This window comes from Capra hircus, chromosome 20 (assembly GCF_001704415.2).
Source record: "Capra hircus breed San Clemente chromosome 20, ASM170441v1, whole genome shotgun sequence".
NCBI classification, from domain to species: domain Eukaryota; kingdom Metazoa; phylum Chordata; class Mammalia; order Artiodactyla; family Bovidae; genus Capra; species Capra hircus.
This window is the reverse complement of record NC_030827.1, coordinates 38,436,872-38,463,498: the sequence shown is the minus strand read 5'-3', so window position 1 is coordinate 38,463,498 and position 26,627 is coordinate 38,436,872. Positions and strand designations below refer to the sequence as shown.

The window sequence follows — 26,627 nt, the reverse complement described above, 5'->3', positions numbered from 1 at the left end:
TGAACAAAAGTGACAGGGTTCCCAAGCTTTAAGGAGTTTACAGTCTAAAAGAGAGGGACCATAAACTCATATGTAAATGAATTTATATGAACAGAAAAGAAAAGGAAAAGTAGAGTAAGGGAGATCGCTTTGAGAGAGTGATGTTTAAACAGATTGAAAGAAGATTGACAGAATCACCACTGGCTCTGGGGAACCATTTCAGGTCTCCAGAAGAGCTGAATGATGGCCTTGAGGCAGAAAGGTGCTTGTGCAGCAAGGCAGGGGAAGAGAAGCGAGGAGGTTAGAGAGATGAGCAGGAAGGGAGAGGAATCAGGTCAGCCAGGGTCATGGAGGCCATGATGAGGACATTGAGAGTACAGGGGAGCCTTTGCAGGGTTTAAATAGAGACTTCCCCGATGGCTCAGCAGGTAAAGAATCTGCCTGCAATGCAGGAGACACAAGAGATACGGTTTCAGTCCCTAGACTGGAAAGGGACTGGAATAGGAAACGTCAACCCATTCCAGTATTCTTGCCTGGGAAAACCCATGGACGGAGGAGCCCGGTGGGCTACAGTCCATGCGGTTGCAAAGAGTTGAACACACTAGCACATAGTATCATTTGACTCATAAAATGCTCACTCTAGTGGCTGAGTTCAGAATAGACGCTTGGGATGTTCTGTTCATATAACAATATAAATGCTGGAAAAAATAGAAAAGCTAATTATCTGAGGGCCAAAATCAGGTATCAAAAAAGCAAACAGTATTATTCAGCCATAGAAAAGAATGAAATAATGCCATTTGCAACAACATGGGAAGACCTAGAGATTTTCATAATAGGTGAGGTAAGTCAGAGAAAGACAAATATTATATTCTATCAAATGAATTTATATATAAAACAGAAACAACTTGCCGACTTAGAAAACAAACTTATGGTTGCCAAAGAGGAAGATAGGGGAGGGATAATGTGGGAGTATGGGATTAACGGATGTATGCTACTGTATATAAAGTAAACAACAAAGATTTACTATGTAGAACAGAGAACTATATTTAACATCTTATAATAAACTATAATGGAAAAGGCAGAAATATATCAGATTTGATCATTGATAGAAGAGAACTTCAGTGGGCAAAAGTCAGGCTTGCTTAGGTCACCCCAGGAGGCATGCTCCCTCTTCGTGGCATGAGTGACTAGAACTCAAGCCAAAAGCCCCAATCTTTTTGATTTAACATGTTAGAGGATGAAATCTGGGGACGCCAGAGCAGCTAAGAATTAAAGAGGAAGATCTTGTAAAGGAGGGGGCTAGAGGAGGAACTCCCAAATCTGTATATACATTTTCCGTAACTGCTTGCTGGATTCCAGAATTGTACTAAAGGATCAATGTATTCACCAGAGGACATGACCATTTAATTTTTTTTCCCCTCCAGATATTTAGAATCTGACTTTTAAATGAGCTCTTCCCTACCATTCCTTGTTTATTTTCACAGCTCACTGTGCGTGCTCAGCTTGGTGCAAAATCAGAAATGCTGCTGAAGAAAGGAAAGAGCATATCTGATATATTGCTAGTCAGCATCATGGTAAATGCCATTAAGTATGTATCTATGGACCACAATTTCTTTCTTATGTCTATTTAATATATTAGCAGGTAGAGCTTTATAAAGAATAATATAGAAGTCATTTTAATTTTTAATATCTAATGAATACATACAGAAAGAAAAAGATGTATTTTGTGATTTTCATGTCTGTATTTCACTTTCCTCCCTTTTTCAAACTTGACTTCACTCACCCAGACTGGAATTCAAGTTAGGTTCTATTCTCTTTTTTTTTGGCTGTGCTGAATCTTCCTTGTGATTCTTGGTCTTAGTTACCCCAGGGTATGTGAGATCTTAGTTCCCTGAACAGGGATGGAACCCATGTGTCCTGCATTGGGAGGCAGATTCTCAACCACTGGACCATCAGGGAAGTCCCAAGTTCTATTCTGTATGGGGAATTCAAGGAGAAATTAGACAATTGGAAAAGCCACAGGACAGGTTTGGGAGAGGAGAAACCGTCACTATATGGCTTTGGGCCAAAGTGCTTCCTCATTTTGAGTTTCTGGAGGAGAGAGTGACCCCAGGGGTCCAAAGGCCAGGCAGCACAAGGTAGGAAGGCAAGGAGAAAGTAGAGGTTGCACAGGCAAGGAATAGCATATGCATAGCACAGAGGTGATGTGTGATAGGGTAAAGAAAAAATTTAAATAGGCTATAATTTTATGATTCCTCCTTCCTAAGAAAAAAAGGATTCTTGTCAGCCCTCCTTTACAATTGAGAAAAGAGAGAAATTTCAAAAAGCCATAGGGTCTCGGTTAATTAATTCATGCAATAAAGAAATGAGGCAGAGAAGGATGGAAAAAGAAATTAAAAAGGCTTTTGTGAAAGACCTTTGCAGAGCATCAAGTGGGTGAGGGGTTGGGGGCTGTGCTGCTTGGGAAACATTATGACCAAGAGAATGAGGACAGGAGGTTTTGGAGAATTTTTCCTGGGCATCTGCAATGGACTCTCCCTTTCGAGTTTCCTTAAGAGGCTTCAGTCAAGGCTTAAGTTGCCTCTCAGTGGTGATATATCTTGGACTGATTGCTTTTTTGAAGAAACTTGGCCACAGTTGGCCATTCCCAAAGCTGGAAGGGATCTCATTCTAACAGTTGCAGCATTTTTCAAAAACTGGAATAAAACATGTTTTAGCCATGGCATTCATCATTCAAAGAAAATTGTGAATGAAGAGCATCAGCTCTAAAATGGATCTTACCTTTGGTTTCCATGGAGTTGGACTGTCTACACCCCACCCTCACAACTCTGCTACCTTCTCATTACCACCCTCCCCTCTGCCCCTGAGACACATTCAGAGACCTGCCATCAGCCTGAGAGCCTTCCATTTAGTCCGCGTGCATCCTTCTTCGATGAGGAAAGGAAGGCATGGCAGTTCAGTTGGGCAGTCCAGTCACATGTCTGGTTAGTGGCATAGCCAAAGCGGAAGTGTCCTCATTCCCTGTCATCTGGTGTCCTCATACTACGGCCTGACAAGCATGGCCTTGGCCGCCTCCTCCCCTTGAAGTAACTCCTGAGACAGGAGGTGGGAGAAGGTTCCTCAGATCTGGTAAAATGCTCAAGAAGTTTCTTCTCCTCAGACTGAGGCCAATGAATTAACAATCCCATTCTCTGCAGAATGCTTACCATGCTCTGAAGAAGCTGTAAAAGCAAAAAGCAGGCTTTCCTTGCCCTTCATAGCCTAATAGGAGTAATAGAAGCAGTGACCTGAAGGCAGCTTAGTACTGTGGAAAGATCACTAGATTTGGGGTCACTTGCAGTTTTGTGACTTTGAACAAGTAATTAATTAAAGCTCTCTGAACTTGAGTTTTCCCATTCCTTTCTTGCCACACTGTCACCAAACAAACACACCGGCACCAAAACACACTTCCAAACCTTTAGAAAGGGAATTCTAAGTGTTTAAATGAGTTATAATGGAGAAAGAAATGAAATTATAATTTTTCACCCAAAAGTCAAAGTCTTAATTTTACATAATTTAAGGATTTTGCAAGAGCAAACTTGAAGTTGTGTTCCAATTTAAAGAACTAAAATAATAGTTTTTGGAGCACCTATTCTCTTTAAAGGATATGACACTGAATGCAAAAACTGAAGAAGTGATCCTTACATTTCAGCAACTTAGAATTTAATCAAGATAAAGAAGATTCACTTGAATTTTTCTAAGTCAAGAAACATAAGAGTTAACCAATTGTGTGAGGAGTAAAAGAATCCAAAGAATCCAAAGGAGTTCAAAGCAGGCTGTTATGACGCCACGCTGGATTGGGTGGGGTAGGAAGAAACTTCCAGGTTGGCGATGTGAGTTCCCACCATATGCTAAATTCTGTGCTGAGTTCTTAAAATGTATTATTTCAGTTCATCCTCACCAGCATCCTGTGAGGTATGTTATGTTATCCTGCTGTATAAAGGAGGAAATTAATGTTCTAAAGAGGAACACTCTATGAACGCAGCTAGAAAGTACTATTTATATTCATGTAACAGTGAGGAGTTGGAGAAGACTCTTGAGAAGATTCTTGAGAGTCCCTTGGACTGCAAGGAGATCCAACCAGTCCATTCTGAAGGAGATCAGCCCTGGGATTTCTTTGGAAGGAATGATGCTAAAGCTGAAACTCCAGTACTTTGGCCACCTCATGCGAAGAGTTGACTCATTGGAAAAGACTTTGATGCTGGGAGGGATTGGGGGCAGGAGAAGAAGGGGACGACCGAGGATGAGATGGCTGGATGGCATCACTGACTCGATGGACGTGAGTCTGAGTGAACTCCGGGAGTTGGTGATGGACAGGGAGGCCTGGCATGCTGCGATTCATGGGGTCGCAAAGAGTTGGACACGACTGAGCGACTGAACTGAACTGAACTGAACAGTGAGGAGATTGGTGTGTTCAAAGTGAATGGTTCAAAATTGTGAGAGAGAAGTTATAGGGGAGCAAGTTGTGGCTAGTTCATTTTAAACACCACATTGTGGCTTCTGGAATAGATTTGGAGGGCAGCAGGGATCCACAGAGGGATTTTGAGCAAGGCAGTGTTTGTGGTACAATAGGAAGCCTAATGTCTGTGTGTGCATGCTAAGTTGCTCCAGTCATGTCCAACTCTTTGCAACCCTATGGCCTGTAGCCCACCAGGCTCCTCTGTCTGGGATTCTCCAGGCAAGAATACTGGAGTAGGTTGCCATGCCCTCCTCCAGGTAACTTTCCCAACCCAGGGATGGAACCCAAGTCTCCTGTGGCTCCTGCATTGGCAGGCAGATGCTTTACCATCAGCACCACCAGCAAGCCCAATTTCGGCTGTAAAGAAGTAAAATTCATGCAGAAAGAGGTTACTATGGAGTTGAAAGAAAGATAAAGGCAAGATTCATTGTGTTATTATTTCTAAAGGGATTTGTATCTATCAAACTATTAATTATTTGTCCTTTCTTTAATTTAGTCAGATACCTATGTATAAAGGCTGGATCCTGGATGGCTTTCCAATGACATTAAACCAAGCAAAGCTTCTGGAGGAAGCACTCACAGGCTACAACAGAAACCTCATAGAACTAGAGGGAAAGAAATCACAAGCATCCACATTAGCTGTTGACCCTACAGCTTCCAAAGAAGTGCCTCTTCCCCCTTCTGCATTTGATTTTGTCATGTTATTAGACATTTCAGATAATTCCTCACTGAATCGCATGAATGACATCATGGGTAAGCTAGACACCTTTCTAAAAATCTCTTTTTATGTAATTCAGAGTTCTTTACTTTTCTCTGAAATGGTGAGTATTCCCGTTTACAATTGTAAGTGGATAATAAAGAATCCATTTCAGACTTCCAAAGAATTACCTAGCACAGCTTAGTTGCCTCCTGCTCTGTCTGAATTCAGCACTCTAGCCCAAACCTGAAGCTAGTAGAGAATTCCATGGTGACCGCAAGCATCTCATTCAACCCTTCCATCAACTTGGCAGCTCCCCTGGCCCTGAGGTGCCCTCTTTGAGACTTGCATGAATGAAGGAGCTTCTCATGGCTACTTAGTATATCTTGGTGTGTTACTCTAGTGAAGTTCATGAACCACATTGGGGCTACAAGCAAGGATTGCTAACATCCTTCCCTTGGATTGTGTATTAACTGAGGAGCAGTTATCAGTTGACTGAAGTCCTTACATCATGAGGTCAAATAGTCTTGCCAAGATTCATGGTTTAACTACTTTCCATTGTTGAGATGAAAATATCACTTTATTCCATAAATTAAGTAGTTACGAATAAAAGCACACATTCTTAGCTTTGCAAGTTATTAGGCATTTGACCTTTGGAAAGCTAATTCTTTCTTTCTTCTAAACCTCCATCTCACACTATATATAATAGAATGGCTCATTGCATTATTACTGGATAATTCAAGGAAACCTGTTTCATTACTCACAACACTTCTGACACCAAAGGTGTATGGGTTTTCCATACCACCCAGTTCTTCAGTTCTTAATAAACACCAAGTGGGTGTCCTAGAATTTAATTCAATCCTAGCAGTAACTTCCCAGAGTTGTCACAGATTTTCACAGTTGGCTCAGTCCCACAAGACTTCTTCCCACTTCAGATGTCTGCCTCAATGCAGCGAATCCCCAGGTTACCCACGCTTCTGTCTGACTTGACTATAAATTAGGGGTTTCCATGACCCCTCCTCAGGTCTGATAGATTATCTATAATTATCTGTAATGACTCACAGAACTCAGGGAAGCACTCTACTTACTATTACTGTTTTGTTGTAAAGACTGACATAGAAGATACAAATGAACAGCCAGTTGAAGGGGTACGCAGGGCAGAGTCTGGAAGAATTCCAAGCTCAGGCCTTTCCCCCGTGGAGCCTGGTATGTGACACATGCCTGGCACATGGATGCATTCACCAACCCACAAGCTCTCTGAACCCCTTCTGTAGAGTTGTTATGGGAGTTCCATTATGTAGGTATGACTGACTATATAACTGAGCATCAGTGATCAGCCTCTAGCTTCTTCCCATCCCTAGAAACCAGGGGCTAGGACTGAAAGTTCCACTCTGTGGTCAGCTGGTTGCACAGGCAGAAGGGCTCCACCCTCCCAAGAGTCACCTCTTTGGCATAAACTCAGATAAGGTTGAAAGAGGGCTTATTATGAATAATGATAATATAAAAACCCTCCTCTTACCACTATAGGAAATTACAAGGGTTTTCAAAGCTCTGCGTCAGGAGACAAAATCCAAATATACATTTCTTATTGTCTCACATATGTTAAATGAGATAAATATTAAACACTTAGTATAGAATCTGGTACATGCATCAGGAACTATAGTAGCAAGACATCAGGAAACGCATCAGGAAAAACAGTGGAAGACTTTGAAATGAACAAAAAATTATTGGATATTCTTTCGATAGAAGACTGAGTATTGTCTATGGGACCCCTTGGAGTATTTGGTTTCATAGGATTCTGTACCTTTCACTGGCTTAGCTCATCTCTTCTATAACCATAAATTGTAGAAAATTGACGTTAATTCAAATGATTCTTATGCATAGACATACAAATGAATTCTATTCAATTAAGATAGTTAATTTCTACATGCTGAAAAAGATAATTTCAAGTATGACATTGTTCTATACATAGTAACCAGTTTTTTCATCTATTACCATCTATTTTATCATTCCTGTCTGTGAATATGTCTCTCATTCAAATTTTCATTTGAACTAGTTGTAATATCTTTCTGATTCCCTCATTAATTAAGAATTAGATGATGTTATTGTACATTGTATATGTACGATACGTTTGCTGTTCCAACTAGTATAGTGACATTTGTGGCTAAGAGAGACTTAGGGAATCATTTCCTCCTATATTTATAGGTGGACATTTAAAGCATGAGCACTCGACTCTTCCTTATTTTGAGTTTGTATAGTTTTGAGATCTTCCTTTCACTGTTCATTTAAATAAAAGGACAAAACCATTAGATACTACTTCAGCTCTTGAGCACAGTACTTTGTATTGAATGCTGTCCATCGAATTTCAAAAGGGAGAATTTACTACTCTCCATACAAAGAAGTAGGGGCTGTACTAACAGTAGTGATGATTGTTCAGCTAACTTCCTATTCTTGTTCAAGGATATCTGAGGATAGGTGAAGAATACTGCCAATCCATGGCTGTTTATTGGAAGAACAGAGCCTACAACTCAAAGCAATCCAACTTGCTTTCAAGATATGATAAGGGCTGAGAATGTTTATTTCTTGATCTTGGTGCTATTTATCCTATTTTCAGTTTGGGAAGCCACTGAGCTGTATATTCACGTATGCATGCTTTCAGGAAGGTATAGTTCAATAAGCAGTTTGAAAATTTAAAAAGAAATTCAGAACTTGGAGTGAGATAACTGGAATCAAATGCTTTTTCTTTCATTTATAAACTATACCATTTGGGGCCAATTTTAGCATCACAATCCTACTTTACAAGTTTTGTTGTGGATATAAAATAATGTACTACAGTCTTCCCTTAGTATTCACAGGGGATTAATTCCAGAACCCATTTGGATGCCAAGAGGAGGGCATGGCAACCCACTCCAGTATTCCTGCCTGGAGAATTCCCATGGACAGAGGAGTCTGGCAGGCTACGGTCCATGGGGTTGCAAACAAATACAACTGAGCGACCAAAATCCAAGGATGCACAAGTCCCTTATATAAAATCATATGAGACTTGCATATAACCTATGCACATCCTCCTGTATACTTTAAATCATCTCTAGATTACTTATAATACCTAATACAATGTGACTGCTATATAGTTGCCACACCTGGAAGAATCTAGTTTTGCTTTTGGGCCCTTTCTGGAATTATTATTCCAAATATTTTCAATCTATTGTTGGTTGACTCCACTGATATGGAGGGCTGACTGTATGTGTAAAACCATTCAAGAACTGTGTGCTAAATTTTACCTATAAATCAAGTAAGACAAAGACTGAAACATTTCCATTGGGTTGATGTCTTTGATAACCAGAAGGAGAGCTGTTTCAATGGAGTGGGTGACAGGAAAGGATGGATTGCTATGGAACAGAATGTGAATGGGGGTGGGGAGGTGGAGAGTGTGAGTATAAGATACCTCTCAAGAAACTTGTCTCTGAACAAAAGGAAAGAACTATGGAAACAGGATATTTTTATCATTATTGTTTTAGTATTCCTTTTCTCTCTCCCTCTGTCTCTCTTTCTCATCTCTGTCTCTCTCCCCCTCATACCCTGTTTTAGGAAAGGGTACACTTATATGAAAGAGCTCAGCTGATTTTTGAGCCAGATAGTCAGTGAGGTTACAAGTCAAAAAGAGATGGATATCATCTAAGGCTGATGCAGCAGAAAGATATAAACTGAAGTTGTCAGATGAGAGAGAGAAGTTGAAATGTTCAACCGTGCAACTCAGGTTTGCTAAAATAATAAAATCAAGTCAGGATAGTGCTTGTCAATTTGGGGAAAATGCTGTACAAATTTATGAGGATGGGTCATAGAGATTCATCAACTACAGAGGAGTGCTGGCAAGACAAATGATAAGGGTATAGATCATTAATATTGTAGAGATGGGGCCATTCCAGAGGTGGAGCCCTTCAAGGTGATCAGAAAATCCAAGATGTGGCCATGTTAGTGAAATGGAGAGAAGAGGAAGGGGCCAAAGCCTGGGTGCAATTTGGGAAGAGAAGAATGATGATACATGTTCTGAAGTCCTTGACAAAATAAGCTATTGACCATGGGATGGTTCATGATAGTTCCCACAGTCTTTTTCCATCGCTTATTGTCGTCAGCATCTTTGGGTTTTCTGAATAACCTAAAAGCATATTCTGTTTTCTGAACTAATTTCCTCTTTTTCTATCATGAATATAGATGGAGGACAATTGATTGCTGTATCCTGTGAGGGGACTTCATCTTTTTGAGTGCTATTAATTTGCTCTTCAGTGTTCTCTTGCATTAACTGAGTAATCTAGTTCCTTTTAATCTAGTTCAAAGCTTTCTTTCCCTCTTTATGATTTTCCATCTATACTGAATTCATAAGTATTCTGGACATTGTTTCTTAATCCTTGCTAGGACTCAATCAGAGGAGCTGAAATTGGTTTTGGCTTCAGTCTCCTGTGATATGTTCCTTTCTGTCTCTTCTACAGGGAAAAATCATAAAGTCTAGAAAGATAAATTATTGTGTTCTAATATAATATTGACAAATAACTTGCATATTTGACTTTATGGCTACCCTGTTATTTCATTCTTAATTTTTACATCATGGTGTTGATTTTCTAATTGCTTCCTTGTTTGTTATTTATGACAAACCATCATTTTTCAGTACCTTCTCTTCATGGTCAATCCCAAGATGTTCTACCTTGAAACTAGAGCTCCTCTTAAATATTGTATTTTACCTCCTTCTCCTAATTTCTAAGGGAAATTTGAATTCTGACCCCAAAACTATACTTTACTTTTTCAATATTTTGTTAAACATTTTAATTAATATTGAGCCATATTCATTTGGCTTTTTTGTATCAGTATATTTTGGCAGTGCTACTGCGACTTTGACTGGTGTAGTAGATTTTCTAATTAAGTAATTTCAATATCATAGCTGAAGCATTTTCAAGTGAAGCTCCTCATGAAGATATCAATCAGCGTGTAGCTGCTAAAAACAAAGATACAGATGAGGACCAGAATTTAAGAGATCAAATACAGCACAGGTTAGTTTAAAACTCATTGTCTTCTTGTTTCTTGCCCTGTGAACAAACTGGCAACTAGTCAATTTAGTATCATCAGATCTAGGGGGAAGATGTATTTCCTAGCGTTCACTGTTTTATAGGTAAAACAAAACTAAGTAGCGTTGATATTGAGTGAAATATTTATGTGCTAGCTTTTATATTCAGAGTATAAGTCATCAAAGTCACAGTAAAAAAGAATTAAATCAAGCAACATTTCCCTTTATGGCTACATGAACTTACAGGTTCATTAGAGGGAATCCTAATTCAGCCCTCTTTCAACAAATGCCAATGAAGATCTTGGAATTCGAAAGATCTAGGCATCAGAGTATAGAGTGTAGTTCTAAAACTAAAATGAAATAATGCGTAATAAGCATTCTTTTGGTTGTATGCAGTTTGCTCATTGGAAAAGAAAAATTAGACAAAGTTAAACAATGTTTTGAAAACTTGAGAACTCTGAAAACATGAGTTGAGGCAACAAAGAGGAATTTGATTCATGAGGCCTATCTACTCTCAGAGGACAAAACTCATTCCACGAGTATGTTTGAGTAAAGCAAATTTGCATGGACAGAGGAGTCTGGCAGGCTACAGTCCATGGGGTCACAAGAGTCAGGCATGACTTAGTGACTGACTAAACCACCACCACCATCGACACTTACTCAAGGGTCTCTTGAACTTCTCTAACTATGAAAAAGTAGATAACCTATGTGGCTCAGCCTATAGCTGCCAGCAGAAGGGCACTCAGCCTACTATGAGTACAGGTGATATTTCCTTAGAACTTCATTTAGAAAACTAAACCCACATCAAAGTTTTCCTGAAATGGTAGAATTTCCAAATCTTCTCTTACTCTTTCCTATACCTCAAAACATATGGCTAGTTGGCATTAAATGATGTCTTCTTTATTTTTATTTTTTTTACATTTCAATAATCATTTTATTAGTTACAGAAGAATCTCTACTAGTATTTACATAGTGCAAAAAAGCTGTTGTTACCCTCTAAAATGTGATGTAACAATCATCCTTCATACAGCAAAAGAACAAGATGAAAATCCCTTCACGTTATAATTCATAATAATTTTGCTAGCTTTTAATTAGAGCATTACAATTAAGACATTAAATTATAAATTGATATGGTATATTTAGAAATTAAATTAGAAAATAATGCAAATCCTTTTAAAGTGTGATGTGCCAACAAAGTTTAAATTTTTATCATTAATTAGGATTCAGATTTCAGATTAGGCAAACAATTTGGTTGATTCTGGGAAGTGTGTAAAGTTTGGAAGGAACAAGATAGGAAGAAGATAATAAATTACTTCATGAAAAATTTTTAAAAATCAAAAAAAGATAAACGGATAAGTTAATGTTCTACCTTGTTGGCACAACATACAGAAAATACTTAAATAACAGGTTTATTTTTAAGCAAACAGTAGTGAACTCCACATTCATTTTTTCAACTCTAACATAAAACTGTTCAATCCTAACACATTGTTGCTTTAATATATGTATAAAGAAGTATTACTGTTTGTAAAGCTGCTGTTTGCTTAAAAATGATGTCTTCTTTAAAGTGGATATATTTCATTGCCTGTAGACTTCTTAAAGTTGCTTTTTTCATATATGTTGGCAGCTGTTTTTTTCATCATGTACATCAGATAAATCATGCTTAATGTTACTCCAACATTTCAATCAGTATGTGATATTCATATGTGATATGTGATATATATTATATATTCAGTATGTGATAGTCATATATTCAGTATATGATATTCATATAATTCATGATATTATATTCATATAATATTTGGGTTTTGCAGAATTGTAGGCTTCCTGGACAACTGGCCTTCGTTGGAGCAGTGGTTTACAGAGCCAGAAAACATTTTGATAAAAATCAATGCTGAAGTAGATAAACAGTCATTGTTCCAAAAAGTAAAGGAAATGATTATGACTGAAATAATTAAAAAAGAAAATAAAGGTAATTACAATTCTTTTATAATTTTGAGTTTATGTAACAAAAATGTAATGTGTGGTTTTGATGAGCTTAGGAAGAAATGAAATGTTACCCTTTTGTTTATCAGTCAGTTATCACTGACAACTGTAATTTCTTGGTATAATAAAAAGTGGTCAAAATTATCAATATCACAAAGGTTCTAAAACTGCCTTGGTAGAATACTTTCTTCCATCCCCAGATTTGTGACCTAACTACTACGATTTATCAGTGAACTGACACAGAAATAGTGCATAAGTGTAAGCTGCAATCACCTTGGGAACCCAGGAGTTCAAATTTAGAAAGACAAGCTTCCACATCTAAATGTCCACTCCCCCAAAACATCCATGTGAAACTTTCAGACAAAGCAAATATATTATATAAGAGGCTTAACATGTTATTTTGACAGTCAGAAATTAGGCTAAGAGGAGGAAGGTAACCACTAGAGTTGAGATTGAAAAGCAAAAACAAATTGAATCTAGGCTATAGCTTCAACAAGTCTGACCCAGACTTGCCTGAGAGTGTCCAGGAGTCTCCAGCAGAGGCATCGGTCAGTGGTGGCCTGCTGCTGGGTTGAGGGCCGTGAGTATAGCAGTACATGCATGGGATCTTTTGAAGGAGGTCACCATTATCTGCATTACCGCCACCATAGTTTGGCCCCAGGTAAATAGCAGGGAGGGAACACAGCTCCACCCATCAACAGAAAATCGGATTAATGATTTACTGAGCATGGCCTCCCCCATCAGAATAAGACCCAGTTTCCCCCTCAGTTAGTCTCTCCCATGAGGAAGCTTCCATAAGCCTCATATCCTTCTCCATCAAAGGGAAGACAGACTGAAAACCACAATAACAGAAAACTAACCAATTGATCACATGGACTACAGTCTTGTCTAACTCAATGAAACTATGAGCCATGCCATGAAGGGCCACCCAAGACGAATGGGTCATGATGGAGAGTTATGACAAAAAGTGGTCCACAGAGAAGGGAATGGTAAACCACTTCAGAACCTCATGAACAGTATGAAAAGGCAAAAAGATAGGACACTGAAAGATGAACTCCTCAGGTCAGTACATGCCCAATATGCTACTGGAGATCAGTGGAGAAATAACTCCAAAAAGAATGAAGAGACGGAGTGAAAGCAAAAACAAAACCCAGTTGTGGATGTGACTGATGATGGAAGCAAGGTCTGATGCTGTAAAGAGCAATATTGGATGGGAACTGGGATTGTTATGTGCATGTATCAAGGGAAATTGGAAGTGGTCAAACAGGAGATGGCAAGAGTGAATGTCAACATTTTAGGAATCAACAAACTAAAATGGACTGGAATGGGTGGATTTAAATCAGATTACCATTATATCTACTACTGTGGCAAGAATCCCTTAGAAGAAATGGAGTAGCCGTCATAGTCAACAAAAGATTCCAAAATACAGTACTTGGATGCCATCTCAAAAATGACAGAATGATCTCTTCGTTTCCAAGGCAAACCATTTAATATCACGGTAATCCAAGTCTATGCCCTGACCAGTAATGCTGAAGAAGCTGAAGTTGAACGATTCTCTGAAGACCTACAAGACCTTCTAGAACTAACACCCCAAAAAGATGTCCTTTTCATTATAGGGGACTGGAATGCAAAAGTAGGAACTCAAGAAACATCTGGAGTAACAAGCAACTTTGGCCATGGTGTACAGAATGAAGCAGGGAAAAAGCTAACAGAGTTTTGCCAAGAGAACACACTGGTCACAGCAAACACCCTCTTCCAACAACACAAGAGAGGACTCTACACGTGGACATCACCAGATGGTCAATGCCGAAATCAGATTGATTATATTCTTTGCAGCCAAAGATGGAGAAGCTCTATACAGTCAGCAAAAACAAGACCAGGACCTGACTGTGGCTCAGATCATGAACTCCTTATTGCCAAATTCAGACTTAAATTGAAGAAAGTAGGGAAAATGACTAGGCCATTCAGGTATGACCTAAATCAAATCCCTTACAATTATACAGTGGAAATGAGAAATAGATTCAAGGGATTAGATCTGATAGACAGAGTACCTGATGAGCTATGGACAGAAGTTCATGACATTGTACAGGAGACAGGGATCAACACCATCCCCAAGAAAAAGAAATGCAAAGAAGCAAAATGGCTGTCTGAGGAGGCCTTACAAATAGCTGTGAAAAGAAGAGAAGCGAAAAGCAAAGGAAAAAAAGGAAATATATACCCATTTTGAATGCAGAGTTCCAAAGAATAGCAAGGAGAGATAAGAAAGACTTCCTCAGTGATCAGTGCAAAGAAATAGAGGAAAACAATAGAGTGGGAAAGAATAGAGATCTCTTCAAGAAAATAAGAGATACCAAGGGGACATTTCATGCAAAGATGGGCTCAATAAAAGACAGAAATGGTATGGACATAACAGAAGCAGAAGATATTAAGAAGAGGTGATAAGAATACACAGAAGAACTATACAAAAAAGATCTTCATGACCCAGATAATCATGATGGTGTGATCGCTCACCTAGAGCAAGACATCCTGGAATGTGAAGTCAAGTGGGCCTTAGAAAGCATCACTATGAACAAAGCTAGTGGAGGTGATGGAATTCCAGATGAACTATTTCAAATTTTAAAAGATGATGCTGTTAAAGTTCTGCACTCAATATGCCAGCAAATATGGAAGACTCAGCAGTGGCCATGGGACCAGAAAAGGTCAGTTTTCATTCCAATCCCAAAGAAAGGCAATGCCAAGGAATGCTCAAACTACCTCACAATTGCACTCATCTCACTTGCTAGTAAAGTAATGCTCAAAATTCTCCAAGCCAGTCTTCAACAGTATGTCAACCGTGAACTTCCAGATATTCAAATTGGTTTTAGAAAAGGCAGAGGAACCAGAGATCAAATTGCCAACATCCACTGGATCATGGAAAAAGCAAGAGAGTTCCAGAAAAACATCTATTTCTGCTTTATTGACTATGCCAAAGCCTTTGATTGTGTGGATCACAACAAACTGTGGAAAATTCTGAAAGAGATAGGAATACCAGACCACCTGACCTGTCTCTTGAGAACTCTGCATGCAAGTCAGGAAGCAATAGTTAGAACTGGAAATGGAACAACAGACTGGTTGCAAATCAGGAAAGGAGTACGTCAAGGCTGTATATTGTCACCGTGCTTATTTAACTTATATGCAGAGTACATCATGCAAAATGCTGGGCTGGGTGAGACATAAAGGGGAATCAAGATTGCCTGGAGAAATATTCATAACCTCAGATATGCAGGTGACACCACCCTATGGCAGAAAGGGAAAAAAAAAACTAAAGGGCCTTTTGATGAAAGTGAAAGAAGAGCGTGAAAAAGTTGGCTTAAAGCTCAACATTCAGAAAACTAAGATCCTGGCATCTGGTCCTATCACTTCATGGCAAATAGATAGGGAAAGAGTTTTTATTTTGGGAGGGGGACAGACTTTATTTTGGGCGGGGGGGGGGCTCCAAAATCACTGCAGATGGTGACTGCAGCCATGAAATTAAAAGACGCTTACTCCTTGGAAGAAAAGTTATGACCAACCTAGACAGCATATTAAGAAGCAGAGACATTACTTTGCCAACAAAGGTCCGTCTAGGCAAGGCTATGGTTTTTCCAGTAGTCATGTATGGATGTGACAGTTGGACTATAAAAAAAGCTGAGTGCCAAAGATTGATGCTTTTGAACTGTGGTTGGAGAAGACTCTTGAGAGTCCCTTGGACTTCAAGGAGATAGAACCAATTTGTCTTAAAGGAAATCAGTCCTGAATATTCATTGGAAGGACAGATGCTGAAGCTGAAACTCCAATCCTGTGGCCACCTTATGCGAAGAACTGACTCATTGGAAAAGACCCTGATGTTGGGAAAGATTGAAGGCGAGAGGAGAAGGGGACAGCAGAGGATTAGATTGTTGGATGGCATCACCAACTCAATTGACATGAGTTTGAGTAGGTTCTAGGAGTTGGTGATGGACAGGGAGGCCTGGCGTGCTGCAGTCCATGGGGTTGCAAAGAGTCAGACGTGACTGAGCGACTGAACTGAACTGAACTGTAGCTTCAAATATCTACAAATTTGAGTCAGTGTTTTTACCAGCTATCAGACTCACTTCAACATTCTCCTAAAGGTTTTATATTCCAGTCACTTATTACATGAACAGAATCCACTGCCGCTTATTTAAGATTTACATTCCAATCCATTAATTATTTTTAACAAATATTTTGGTCATTAAAATAATAAATATTTTCCAGTGCTCTGTACTTAACATCCTGATTAAGTTAAAAACAAATAATAAAAGGATATGGTACTTCTATGAATAGTCTGCTCTTTTAAAATAATCATGATATACTGTTAAGTGGGAAAAATCAGGTTATATTTAAATTGTCCCTTTTTTGTTTTTAAAAGTATATCTATTATTAAATCTGAGCTTGCCAGGTGGATCAGTGGTAAAGAATCTGTCTATGCAGGAGACATGAGTTCTATCCCTGGGTTGGGAAGATTCCCTGGAGGCAACCCCCTCCAGTATTCCTGCTTGGCAAATCCCATGGACAAGAGGAGCCTGGTGGGCTACAGTCCATGGGGTCGCAAAAGAGTCAGACATGACTAAGCGATTAAAACAATAGCAACAATTATTAAATGTATGTGCACAGAAAATAGTGACAATATAAGTTCAGTTCTGTTCAGTCGCTCAGTCGTGTCTGACTCTTTGTGACCCCGTGAATCGCAGCATGCCAGGCCTCCCTGTCCATCACCAGCTCTACTCAAACTCATGTCCATCAAGTCAGTGACACCATCCAGCCATCTCATCCTCTGTTGTCGCCTTCTCCTCCTGCCCCCAATCCCTCTCAGCATCAGAGTCTTTTCCAATGAGTCAACTCTTCTCATGAGGTGGCCATAGTATTGGAGTTTCAGCTTCAGCATCAGTCCTTCCAATGAACACCCAGGACTGATCTCCTTTAGGATGGACTGGTTGGATCTCCTTGCAGTCCAAGGGACTCTCAAGAGTCTTCTCCAACAGCACAGTATATATATATATATATATATATATATATATATATATATATATATATATATATATAAATGAAATTCAACTCAATAAATCTGAAGCTCTAACTGGCTTTATTCAGCTATTCCTGACCAAACAATGTCCCATCTGACAACTAGAAGACACTCTGAAGGGAAGTAAAAAGTAGAAGTTTTCATAGACATGAGGGTGAAACAGGGAAGTCTTTAGCAAAAGGGGAAAAAAATGGTTATTTGGGGCCAGGACATCTTTTAGGGGAAGGGAACTGCAGGGGTCTTTGCCAAGCAGATTGACTCTTCTTCTTTGATAAAGAGGGGAGGTGATATAGAGAGGGCCCCCATGACAGATCATCTCATTGGTGCGAACCAGAAAATTCCAAACTGATTGATTAAAATTATACTTCTGAGGAAGGTAGAAACTGCAACTGAGGCAGGCAGTATAGGTTTGGTATCATGGACTTTACTTATGTAGCACAAGTGATGCCATTTTGGGCTTATGGTTTTCTCTTTAACAATAATACAGTCTTTGATGAGGAGGGAAGAAGGAGGACAAAGAGGATTAACAAGAAATTTCTCTTTCAGCTTATTTGTCTACATTGTTGAGATTTTAAAGGCAGTAATTATAGATTACTTTCATAATCGGAAAAGATATTAATTTCCAGTTTGAAAAAAATCCAATAAAACAAATCCTCCTTATCTTGCCAAGTTGAAAAGAATGATCTGAGGGCAGTGGGAAAAATAACCATACAAGGGTTTAGGTGTTCACTTCCATTGGTACAGGGGTAAAGTTGTGGCCATTTCCAGGGTGGAGCACTGGGAAATCAGGGAGGGTAGGAAGGGTACACTGGGTAAGGTAAGCCTGAATCCAGAAGGGCAAAGGGCCCTGACAATTACAGGAGCCTAGACAATCCAGAAACACCCTCTCAGGAACATCTCCTCTGCTTGGAACTCACACTCCCTCAATCTCTTCAAGTCTTTGCTCAATTGCCACCTCCTCTGTGGGTCTACCCTGCAAAGCAAGCCATTTAAACAAACTGTAAAAGCTGCCCCACAGCACTGCTGATGCCCTGCCCTCTGCTCTACGTACTTTCCCTAAAACACTTACCACCTTCCAGCTTCTTATGTGGCTTACTTTATTCATCATGTTTATGGTTTGCAAGCTTCACAAGGCAGTGATCTTTCTCTTTTGTTTCACTTTTGTATCTCTGGCAGCCACAACTGTGCCTAGCATTGTTTGTATTACTATTATTTACAGTGTTGGTATAGTTTTACCTGTTGACAGTATTGGCTTGCGTGCATGCTCAGTCCCTTCAGTCATGTCCAACTCTTTGCAAACCTATGGACCATAGCTTACCAGGCTCCTCTGTCCCTGGGATTCTTCTGGCAAGAATACTGAGTGGGTTTCCATGCCCACCTCCAGGGGAGGTTCCCTACCCAGGGATTGAGCCTGTGTCTTTTATGTCTCCTACATTGACAGATGGGTTCTTTACCACCAGTGCCACCTGGGAAGCCCACAGTATTGGCATAGTTTTATCTTATTGTTATAAGGCTTCCTTTCCTTCAGGGCACAAGTGAGATTGAATAACTAGCTAGTGCATGAATGGGTGAATTTTGTTAAGCCTTATTTGAGTACTGAGCACCATTCTAAATGCTTTATATGTATTTACCCCTAGAAGTTGGTGCCGCATGCATTTCTGTTCCTTTCTATGTCCTCCCGATCCCCACCTCTTCTGTCATATTGCCCTTCACCTTCTCTTTAGGCTTTTTTCACCTCATTTATCCACTAGAAAATTTGACTTATTTTTTTACTTTCCTATCCCAGTATATTAGCTAATTCTAGATTGTTAGTTTTAAAGTCGGCACCCTCTCAGCAAGTCTTCTACCTGCTACAGATACACACACACACACACACACACACACACACACACACACACACACACACACACGTCATCACCATCTCCATCAGAGGCAGGGGAAATGGTATTTCTAACCAGACAGAGATGACGCCAGATGTCAGCTTCAAGGACTGGATAATTTAAAACATGAATTTAGCCTTAATTCAGTGAGAGCAATTTTATATTGTTAGGTTTATCTTAGTTTACATGAAATAGTAGGTGTCTGGAGCTGCTAATAAAGATCCACTCTTATCCTGTTTGCAGTGAAAAAGAAATTAGAAGAAAAGGAAGCTGAGAGAAAAGAAGAAGTTTCCCTGAGTGAGAAGACATCCCCTCCTCCTCCTCCCCCTCCGGAACCAGAGAAAGAGAAGGAAGTCCACCTTCCACAGGAGCGGTCCAAAACGCCTGCTGCAAAAGGAAAGCAAGCATCAGGTGATTGACAGAGTGATTGCTAACCCTGTCTACCAGTTTCTCGTTTTCACTTAGAAAGGAATTGTAAATGATAGTACCAGTCCATTTATCTATCAGTAGAGTCAGGCTTTGAACAGCATCCGTCATGTGAAAGGATGCTGTCTGCTCAGATGAAGTGGAGAGGCAGCAGTAGCTGAGAGCACGGCTATCCCAAAGCACAAGTACCTGACCATGTGGGATCTCTCCGTGTGGGCATCCTCATGCCCAGATCTACTGATTAGAATAAGACCACGGATGAGAGAAGGGGAGGCACAGAGAGAATAACCATAAGGAGCATAGAGCAGATCAAGGGGATAGACTTCTGTTTGTTGGAGTGGTAAAGCTGAGTTTATGAAGACTGAGACCTCCTTACCAAAATGAGAACATAACCAGTTGCCCATAGAATAAGGGAACAAATCAACAGCATCCATTAGAGACTAGAATATATATGTAACTGTTATTCTTTTGTGCTTTGCAGTTATGAAAGGCTAGAAACAAGCTCCCGACATCTCAGTAAACTTGTATCTTTACAACATATAGCATACATGGATAGTTTATATAGAGAATATTTTTTAGCTTAAGTTCTTTCTGTATCCTTAACCACTATGGACCATGAAATGGTAGAATATATAATGACAGAAGTGAAATGCTCAACTGTTGAAATGTATGATACTAGGAGCATGACAGGATCAACTTAGTGCTATTTATATGAAACAAACGTGACTTTAGTTTCTGGTTTCGGCTTTGTAAGTGGTCAACTATGCAGTTATACAAGTCTACCTAGGTTTGCTTGCTATCATGTCGTGATTGCATTTCTAAAGGCTATAATCTTTCTTCTTCATTGAGATCAGAGGTGGGCCTGATTTTTCAAAATTAAGCCTACTTATAGTAAACAGATAAATTTGAAAACTTTAATAACATTTATTATGGTCTACTAAAGACCATTATATTCCACAAAATGGGACTTAACTAAAGACAAAATATACAAAAATGTTTTTATCATATGAACAATAAAGCACAAAGCATTTAATTAAACATACCTACTTTTTCCCTTTAAAAAACAAAGCAGAGGTCTGGAGGACTAATGGAAACCTTAAAAATGCTATTTAACTGGGAAAGACAATTTCCACAGAGGCTCAAGGGGGCCTGGCACTGTCCACCCAGGCCTCAAACCCAAGACCATGGCCTTCCCTCCCTTTCTTCACCTCAGCCTCATGACCAGGAGTATCTATGTACTGGAGCCATTCCCTGAAACCAGTCTCTAGCAGTCTTTTAAGTTTCTTAAGTTTGCTTGTGAATTTAAAATTGTATAGTTGAATACTGTGCATTTGGAGGAATAATAAAGCTGTTGTTGCTTCAAAGAGTGGTTGTATCTGTCTCCTTCTTCCAGCAAGGGCAGGAGTACTGCCTGAGCTTTTAAAATGCACAGAAGGGTTCACCCCCAGAGGCCTAATTACTGCCTTCCAATGGTAAGGCATCACTGTGAGATCTCAGTGCTAGTAAATGCGGATGGGGCCACATTGCCCTTACAGCTCAGGAAAGCTGGGATAAGCAGTTTTATGGAGGGAAGTTCCCAGCAGGTTTATTTATATTTATATTTTAAAATGTAGTGTTTTTCAAAAGAACGCATTTTCAGAACTGAAAACCAGAGGCTTCTGAACAAGCCCAAAGCAAACATCCAATTACAATTTTCTTTAAAAGTTGAGAAGAAAAGAGAATTTACTAAAAAAAAAAAAAAAAAAGCCAAGGTGGAAATGGGGTAAAAAAGGAAGCATTGTACACTGAGTACTAAAGGTCATTTTGCTCAAATGCAGTTCTACAATGGAAACAGTGAGAGACTATTTGGGGGGGGGGGGGCTCCAAAATCACTGCAGATGGTGACAGCAGCCATAAAATTAAAAGACACTTGCTCCTTGGAAGAAAAGCTATGACCAACCTAGACAGCATATTAAAAAGCAGAGACATTACTTTGCCAACAAAGGTCTGTTTAGTCAAAGCTATGGTTTTTCCAGTAGACATGTATGGATGTTAGAGTTGAACTATAAAGAAAGCTGAGTGCCCCAAAATTGATGCTTTTGAGCTGTGGTTGGAGAAGATTCTTGAGAGTCCTTTGGACTGCAAAGAGATAGAACCAGTTCATCCTAAAGGAAATCAGTCCTGAATATTCACTGGAAGGACTGATGCTAAAGCTGAAACTCCAATACTTTGGCCGTTGACTCTTTGGAAAAGACCTTCATGCTGGGGAAGACTGAAGGCAGGAGGAGAATGGGATGATAGAGGATGAGATGGTTGGATGGCATCACCAACTCAATGGACAGGAGTTTGAGTAAGTTCCAGGAGTTGGTGATGGACAGGGAAGCCTGGCGTACTGCAGTCCATGGGGTCCCAAAGAGTCGGACATGACTGAGCGACTGAACTGAACTGAACTGACAGTTCTACACTGTGTATGGGTTTGTTGACCTGAAAGAGTGTCAAATATTTCTCCAGTGAAAGTGGGTTTATTCAGAATTAGCAGGGAATGATAAATCAGGGTCTGCAACTATGGCAAGCCCTATATAAGTCCTCGTATGACAAGGGAAGGAGAATGCTTCTATGGAGGGAAAAGGAAGTTGGAAGGTCCATAGTGCCCCAAGAGTCCATGGCTTTTCATTGGCTAAATCCATCAGGAAAGAAGAGGAATCATTCTTCCTCCTGTTGGGTAATACTATCCTCTTAGGGCCAGAGGTCTCCCCCACTTTTGGTTTCTCAACTCTGTTTAATTGTGATTTCCTTTTTTTAAAATTGTGATTTCTGTTTATTAATTTTTTACAGTTCTGAATTTTTAAAACTTCACAATTTTTTTCCATTAAAGGGTTTATTATCAAGTCCACTATCAAATGTCAGAATGTAATTTAAAACTAAAGTTCTGAGTGTGACAAAGCATGGTAGTGCAATCCATGCCGCTAAGAGTATATTTGAAGATTTCAGAATACATTTTGGAAATAATTTTTTCAAATAGGCAGAATTCATGCTACTCCCAGGAGAAATTAGACTTGCTCACAGTATTTTCTACGTTCAGCATCTCAGGTGTCCCTATTTTAACCCCCTTTTCTGTTACCTTCTGCCAAAGTTTGGAGCTAAAATGTTGGTTACCCAGAGTATTGTTATTAAAGGTACTAAGAGGTTATCTTACAAATAGCTGTGAAAAGAAGAGAAGCGAAAAGCAAAGGAGAAAAGGAAAGATATAAGCATCTGAATGCAGAGTTCCGAAGAATAGCAAGAAGAGATAAGAAAGCCTTCTTCAGCGATCAATGCAAAGAAATAGAGGAAAACAACAGAATGGGAAAGACTAGAGATCTCTTCAAGAAAATTAGAGATACCAAGGGAACATTTCATGCAAAGATGGGCTCGATAAAGGACAGAAATGGTATGGACCTAACAAAAGCAGAAAATATTAAGAAGAGGTGGCAAGACTACACAGAAGAACTTCACGACCTGGATAATCACGATGGTGTGATCACTCATCTAGAGCCAGACATCCTGGAATGTGAAGTCAAGTGGGCCTTAGAAAGCATCACTATGAACAAAGCTAGTGGAGGTGATGGAATTCCAGTGGAGCTATTTCAAATCCTGAAAGATGAATCTGTGAAAGTGCTGCACTCAATATGCCAGTAGTGCCCACAGGACTGGAAAAGGTCAGTTTTCATTCCAGTTCCAAAGAAAGGCAATGCCAAAGAATGCTCAAACTACCGAACAACTGCACTCATCTCACACACTAGTAAAGTAATGCTCAAAATTCTCCAAGCAAGGCTTCAACAATATGTGAACCATGAACTTCCTGATGTTCAAACTGGTTTTAGAAAAGGCAGAGGAACCAGAGATCAAATTGCCAACATCCGATGGATCATCAAAAACACAAGAGAGTTCCAGGAAGACATCTATTTCTGCTTTATTGACTATGCAAAGCCTTTGACTGTGTGGATCACAATATACTGTGGAAAATTCTGAAGGAGATGGGAATCCCAGACCACCTGACCTGCCTCTTGAGAAACCTATATGCAGGTCAGGAAGCAACAGTTAGAACTGGACATGGAACAACAGACTGGTTCCAAATAGGAAAAGGAGTACGTCAAGGCTGTATATTGTCACCCTGCTTATTTAACTTCTATGCAGAGTACATCATGAGAAACACTGGACTGGAAGAAACACAGGCTGGAATCAAGATTGCCGGGAGAAATATCCATAACCTCAGATATGCAGATGACACCACCCATATGGCAAAAAGTGAAGAGGAACTAAAAAGCCTCTTGATGAAAGTGAAAGAGGAGAGTGAAAAAGTTGGCTTAAAGCTCAACATTCAGAAAACGAAGATCATGACATCCGTTCCCATCACTTCATGTGAAATAGATGGGGAAACAGTGGAAACAGTGTCAGACTTTATTTTTTGGGGCTCCAAAATCACTGCAGATGGTGATTGTAGCCATGAGATTAAGAGACGCTTACTCCTTGGAAGAAAAGTTATGACCAACCTAGATAGCATATTCAAAAGCAGACACATTACTTTGCCAACAAAGGTCCATAAGTCAAGGCTATGGTTTTTCCTGTGGTCATGTATGGATGTGAGAGTTGGACTGTGAAGAAGGCTGAGCACTGAAGAATTGATGCTTTTGAAGTGTAGTGTTGGAGAAGACTCTTGAGAGTCCTTTGAATTGCAAGAAGATCCAACCGGTCCATTCTGAAGGAGATCAGCCCTGGGATTTCTTTGGAAGGAATGATGCTAACACTGAAACTCCAGTACTTTGGCCACCTCATGCCAAGAGTTGACCTATTGGAAAAGACTTTGATGTTGGGAGGGATTGGGGGCAGGAGGAGAAGGGGATGACAGAGGATGAGATGGCTGGATGGCATCACGGACTCGATGGACATGAGTCTGAGTGAACTCTGGGAGATGGTGATGGACAGGGAGGCCTGGTGTGCTGCGATTCATGGGGTCGCAGAGTCAGACATGACTGAGCGACTGAACTGAACTGAACTGAACTTAAGAGGTTATCTAGACTTTTTTATTAACCTTACCTCTAAAAAAAAAAACCTAATTCAAACCTTTGGATTTATTTATTTATGAATGAGTTTGGTGTTTAACTATTTAACTCTTGGATGTTTAAAAGTCCTTTTATAGAGATTAACAAAAGAGGTTGTCTTATTTTATGGAATCTTTTTTTTTGGAGCTGATATATTTAAACATAAGTGATATGTTATGCATTTACACATTCTTATAACTGTCACTTCTAAATACGAAGAATAGTTCAGACAAACTCTATCACAGACATTTAAATTGCCCCATATGTGCATCCTTATGATGAGGGGGAACAAACTGTAACCTAGGACAAACGAAGAAAGATGACTGAACTTGTTTCGTGAATTATGTGGGATGTAGTGATGTTTTTCAAAGACCAAATTATTATTTGGGAAATCTTATTAACCTCCAGGTCATCAGTTTCCAATTTCCCCATTTCCAGCATGTCTTTTAATTAGATTCCAGGAAATCCAATGTATATATTCCCAAACAATCCTTTGTATTACAAGTTACAGTCAAGGCACAATGGAATGTGAAAGTCACAAGGCAACCAAGTATGGGGTCAAGAGAACTTCAAGAATGTGCCATATCAAAACAATGTGTTTATTTAACTCTCCTTCAGAGTGTTTTGGCATCATTCTTATTATAGATCCAGTCATCTTATTGTATAACAATCATTTCAGTGAACTATCTCCAAATACTGATAGAGCCATCTGCCTCAAATTTACTTGTGACTTTTAAAACTCTGCATGTATGTTGCATTAAAGAGTTTATAATCAAACTCACTGACAAACCTAGACAGTGTGTTAAAAAGCAAAGACATCACTTTGCTGACAAAGGTCTGTATGGTTAAATCTATAGTCTTTCCAATGGTCACATACTGTTGTGAGAGCTGGACCATAAAGAAGGCAGAGCACCGAAGAACTGATGCTTTCGAACTGTGGTGCTAGACAAGACTGTTGAGAGTCTCTTGAACAGCAAGGAGATCAAACCAGTCAATCTTAAAAGAAATCAACCCTGAATACTCACTGGAAGGATTGATGCTGAAGTTGAATCTCCAATACTTTGGGCACCTGATCGGAAGTGCTGACTCATTGGAAAAAAGACCCTGATGCTGGGAGAGATTGAAGGCAGAAGGAGAAGAGGGTGACAGAGGATGAGATGGTTGGATGACATCACCAACAGAATGGACATGAATTAGGACAGGCTCTGGGAAATGATGAGGGACGGGGAAGCCTGGTGTGCTGCAGTCCATGGGGTCAAAAAGAGTCGGTCGTGACTTAGCAACTGAACAACAACAATCAAATTCACTACTAAATGCTGATGTTAAACTTAGGACTCAACTTCTCAATGTCACAAAATAGAATAGTCCTATCAGGGTTGTCATTCAAGAATTTTCAATCCATAGTCTAACTTCAGATTAATTCTAACTCACAGTAAAGGTCTGAGCCATTTTAGGCAGTTCACAAATATAGCTGTTTTGAGAAATCACATTTGATTGCTTACAAATCATAACCTAGCTGTCAGAAAAAATCATAAATGATATTTATGTGTTAAATTTTGTTTAGAACCCCTGCATGGTAATCGAGAACCTCTTCAGGAAGGAAAAGGGAAGAAAAGTGAAACTTCACTCAAAAGAAAAGGTACAGATTAAGATAAATATGATTAAATATAATCCTGTATTTTATAACTCTCAGTGAAAATAATGATATTTATGTAGTAATGTACATTCTTTCAGGCATTTGTAAATCATAAACCCTTGCCAAAGAAAACCTCAGTCTTTCTGTAACCTGGCTCTTAGCAAAGGTCCTGCTGAGGAAAGTGATGCTTGTGAGGAATAATTTAGCAAATATGCAAGAGTACTGGAGTGGGGTGCCATTGCTTTCTCTGATATCTAAGATACAAAATATTCAATCATCATAGATATTATAAAGGTTATCCTTGGGCTAAGTTATGCCAACAGAAAACTACATGCTGAACCACATTTTCT

General features: G+C 39.4%; 1 protein-coding gene across 1 annotated transcript in view; it reads left to right on the top strand.

Annotated features, from left to right (window-relative positions):
• The window catches only part of SPEF2 (sperm flagellar 2), a 199,850-nt gene that overhangs the window by 74,890 nt on the left and 98,333 nt on the right, over nt 1–26,627 (top strand). The window contains exons 15-20 of the mRNA XM_018065771.1: nt 1,464–1,567; nt 4,974–5,230; nt 10,108–10,216; nt 12,042–12,199; nt 19,399–19,566; nt 26,206–26,280. Coding sequence (XP_017921260.1) covers nt 1,464–1,567; nt 4,974–5,230; nt 10,108–10,216; nt 12,042–12,199; nt 19,399–19,566; nt 26,206–26,280 — 871 coding nt within the window. The remainder of the gene's footprint in view (nt 1–1,463; nt 1,568–4,973; nt 5,231–10,107; nt 10,217–12,041; nt 12,200–19,398; nt 19,567–26,205; nt 26,281–26,627) is intronic.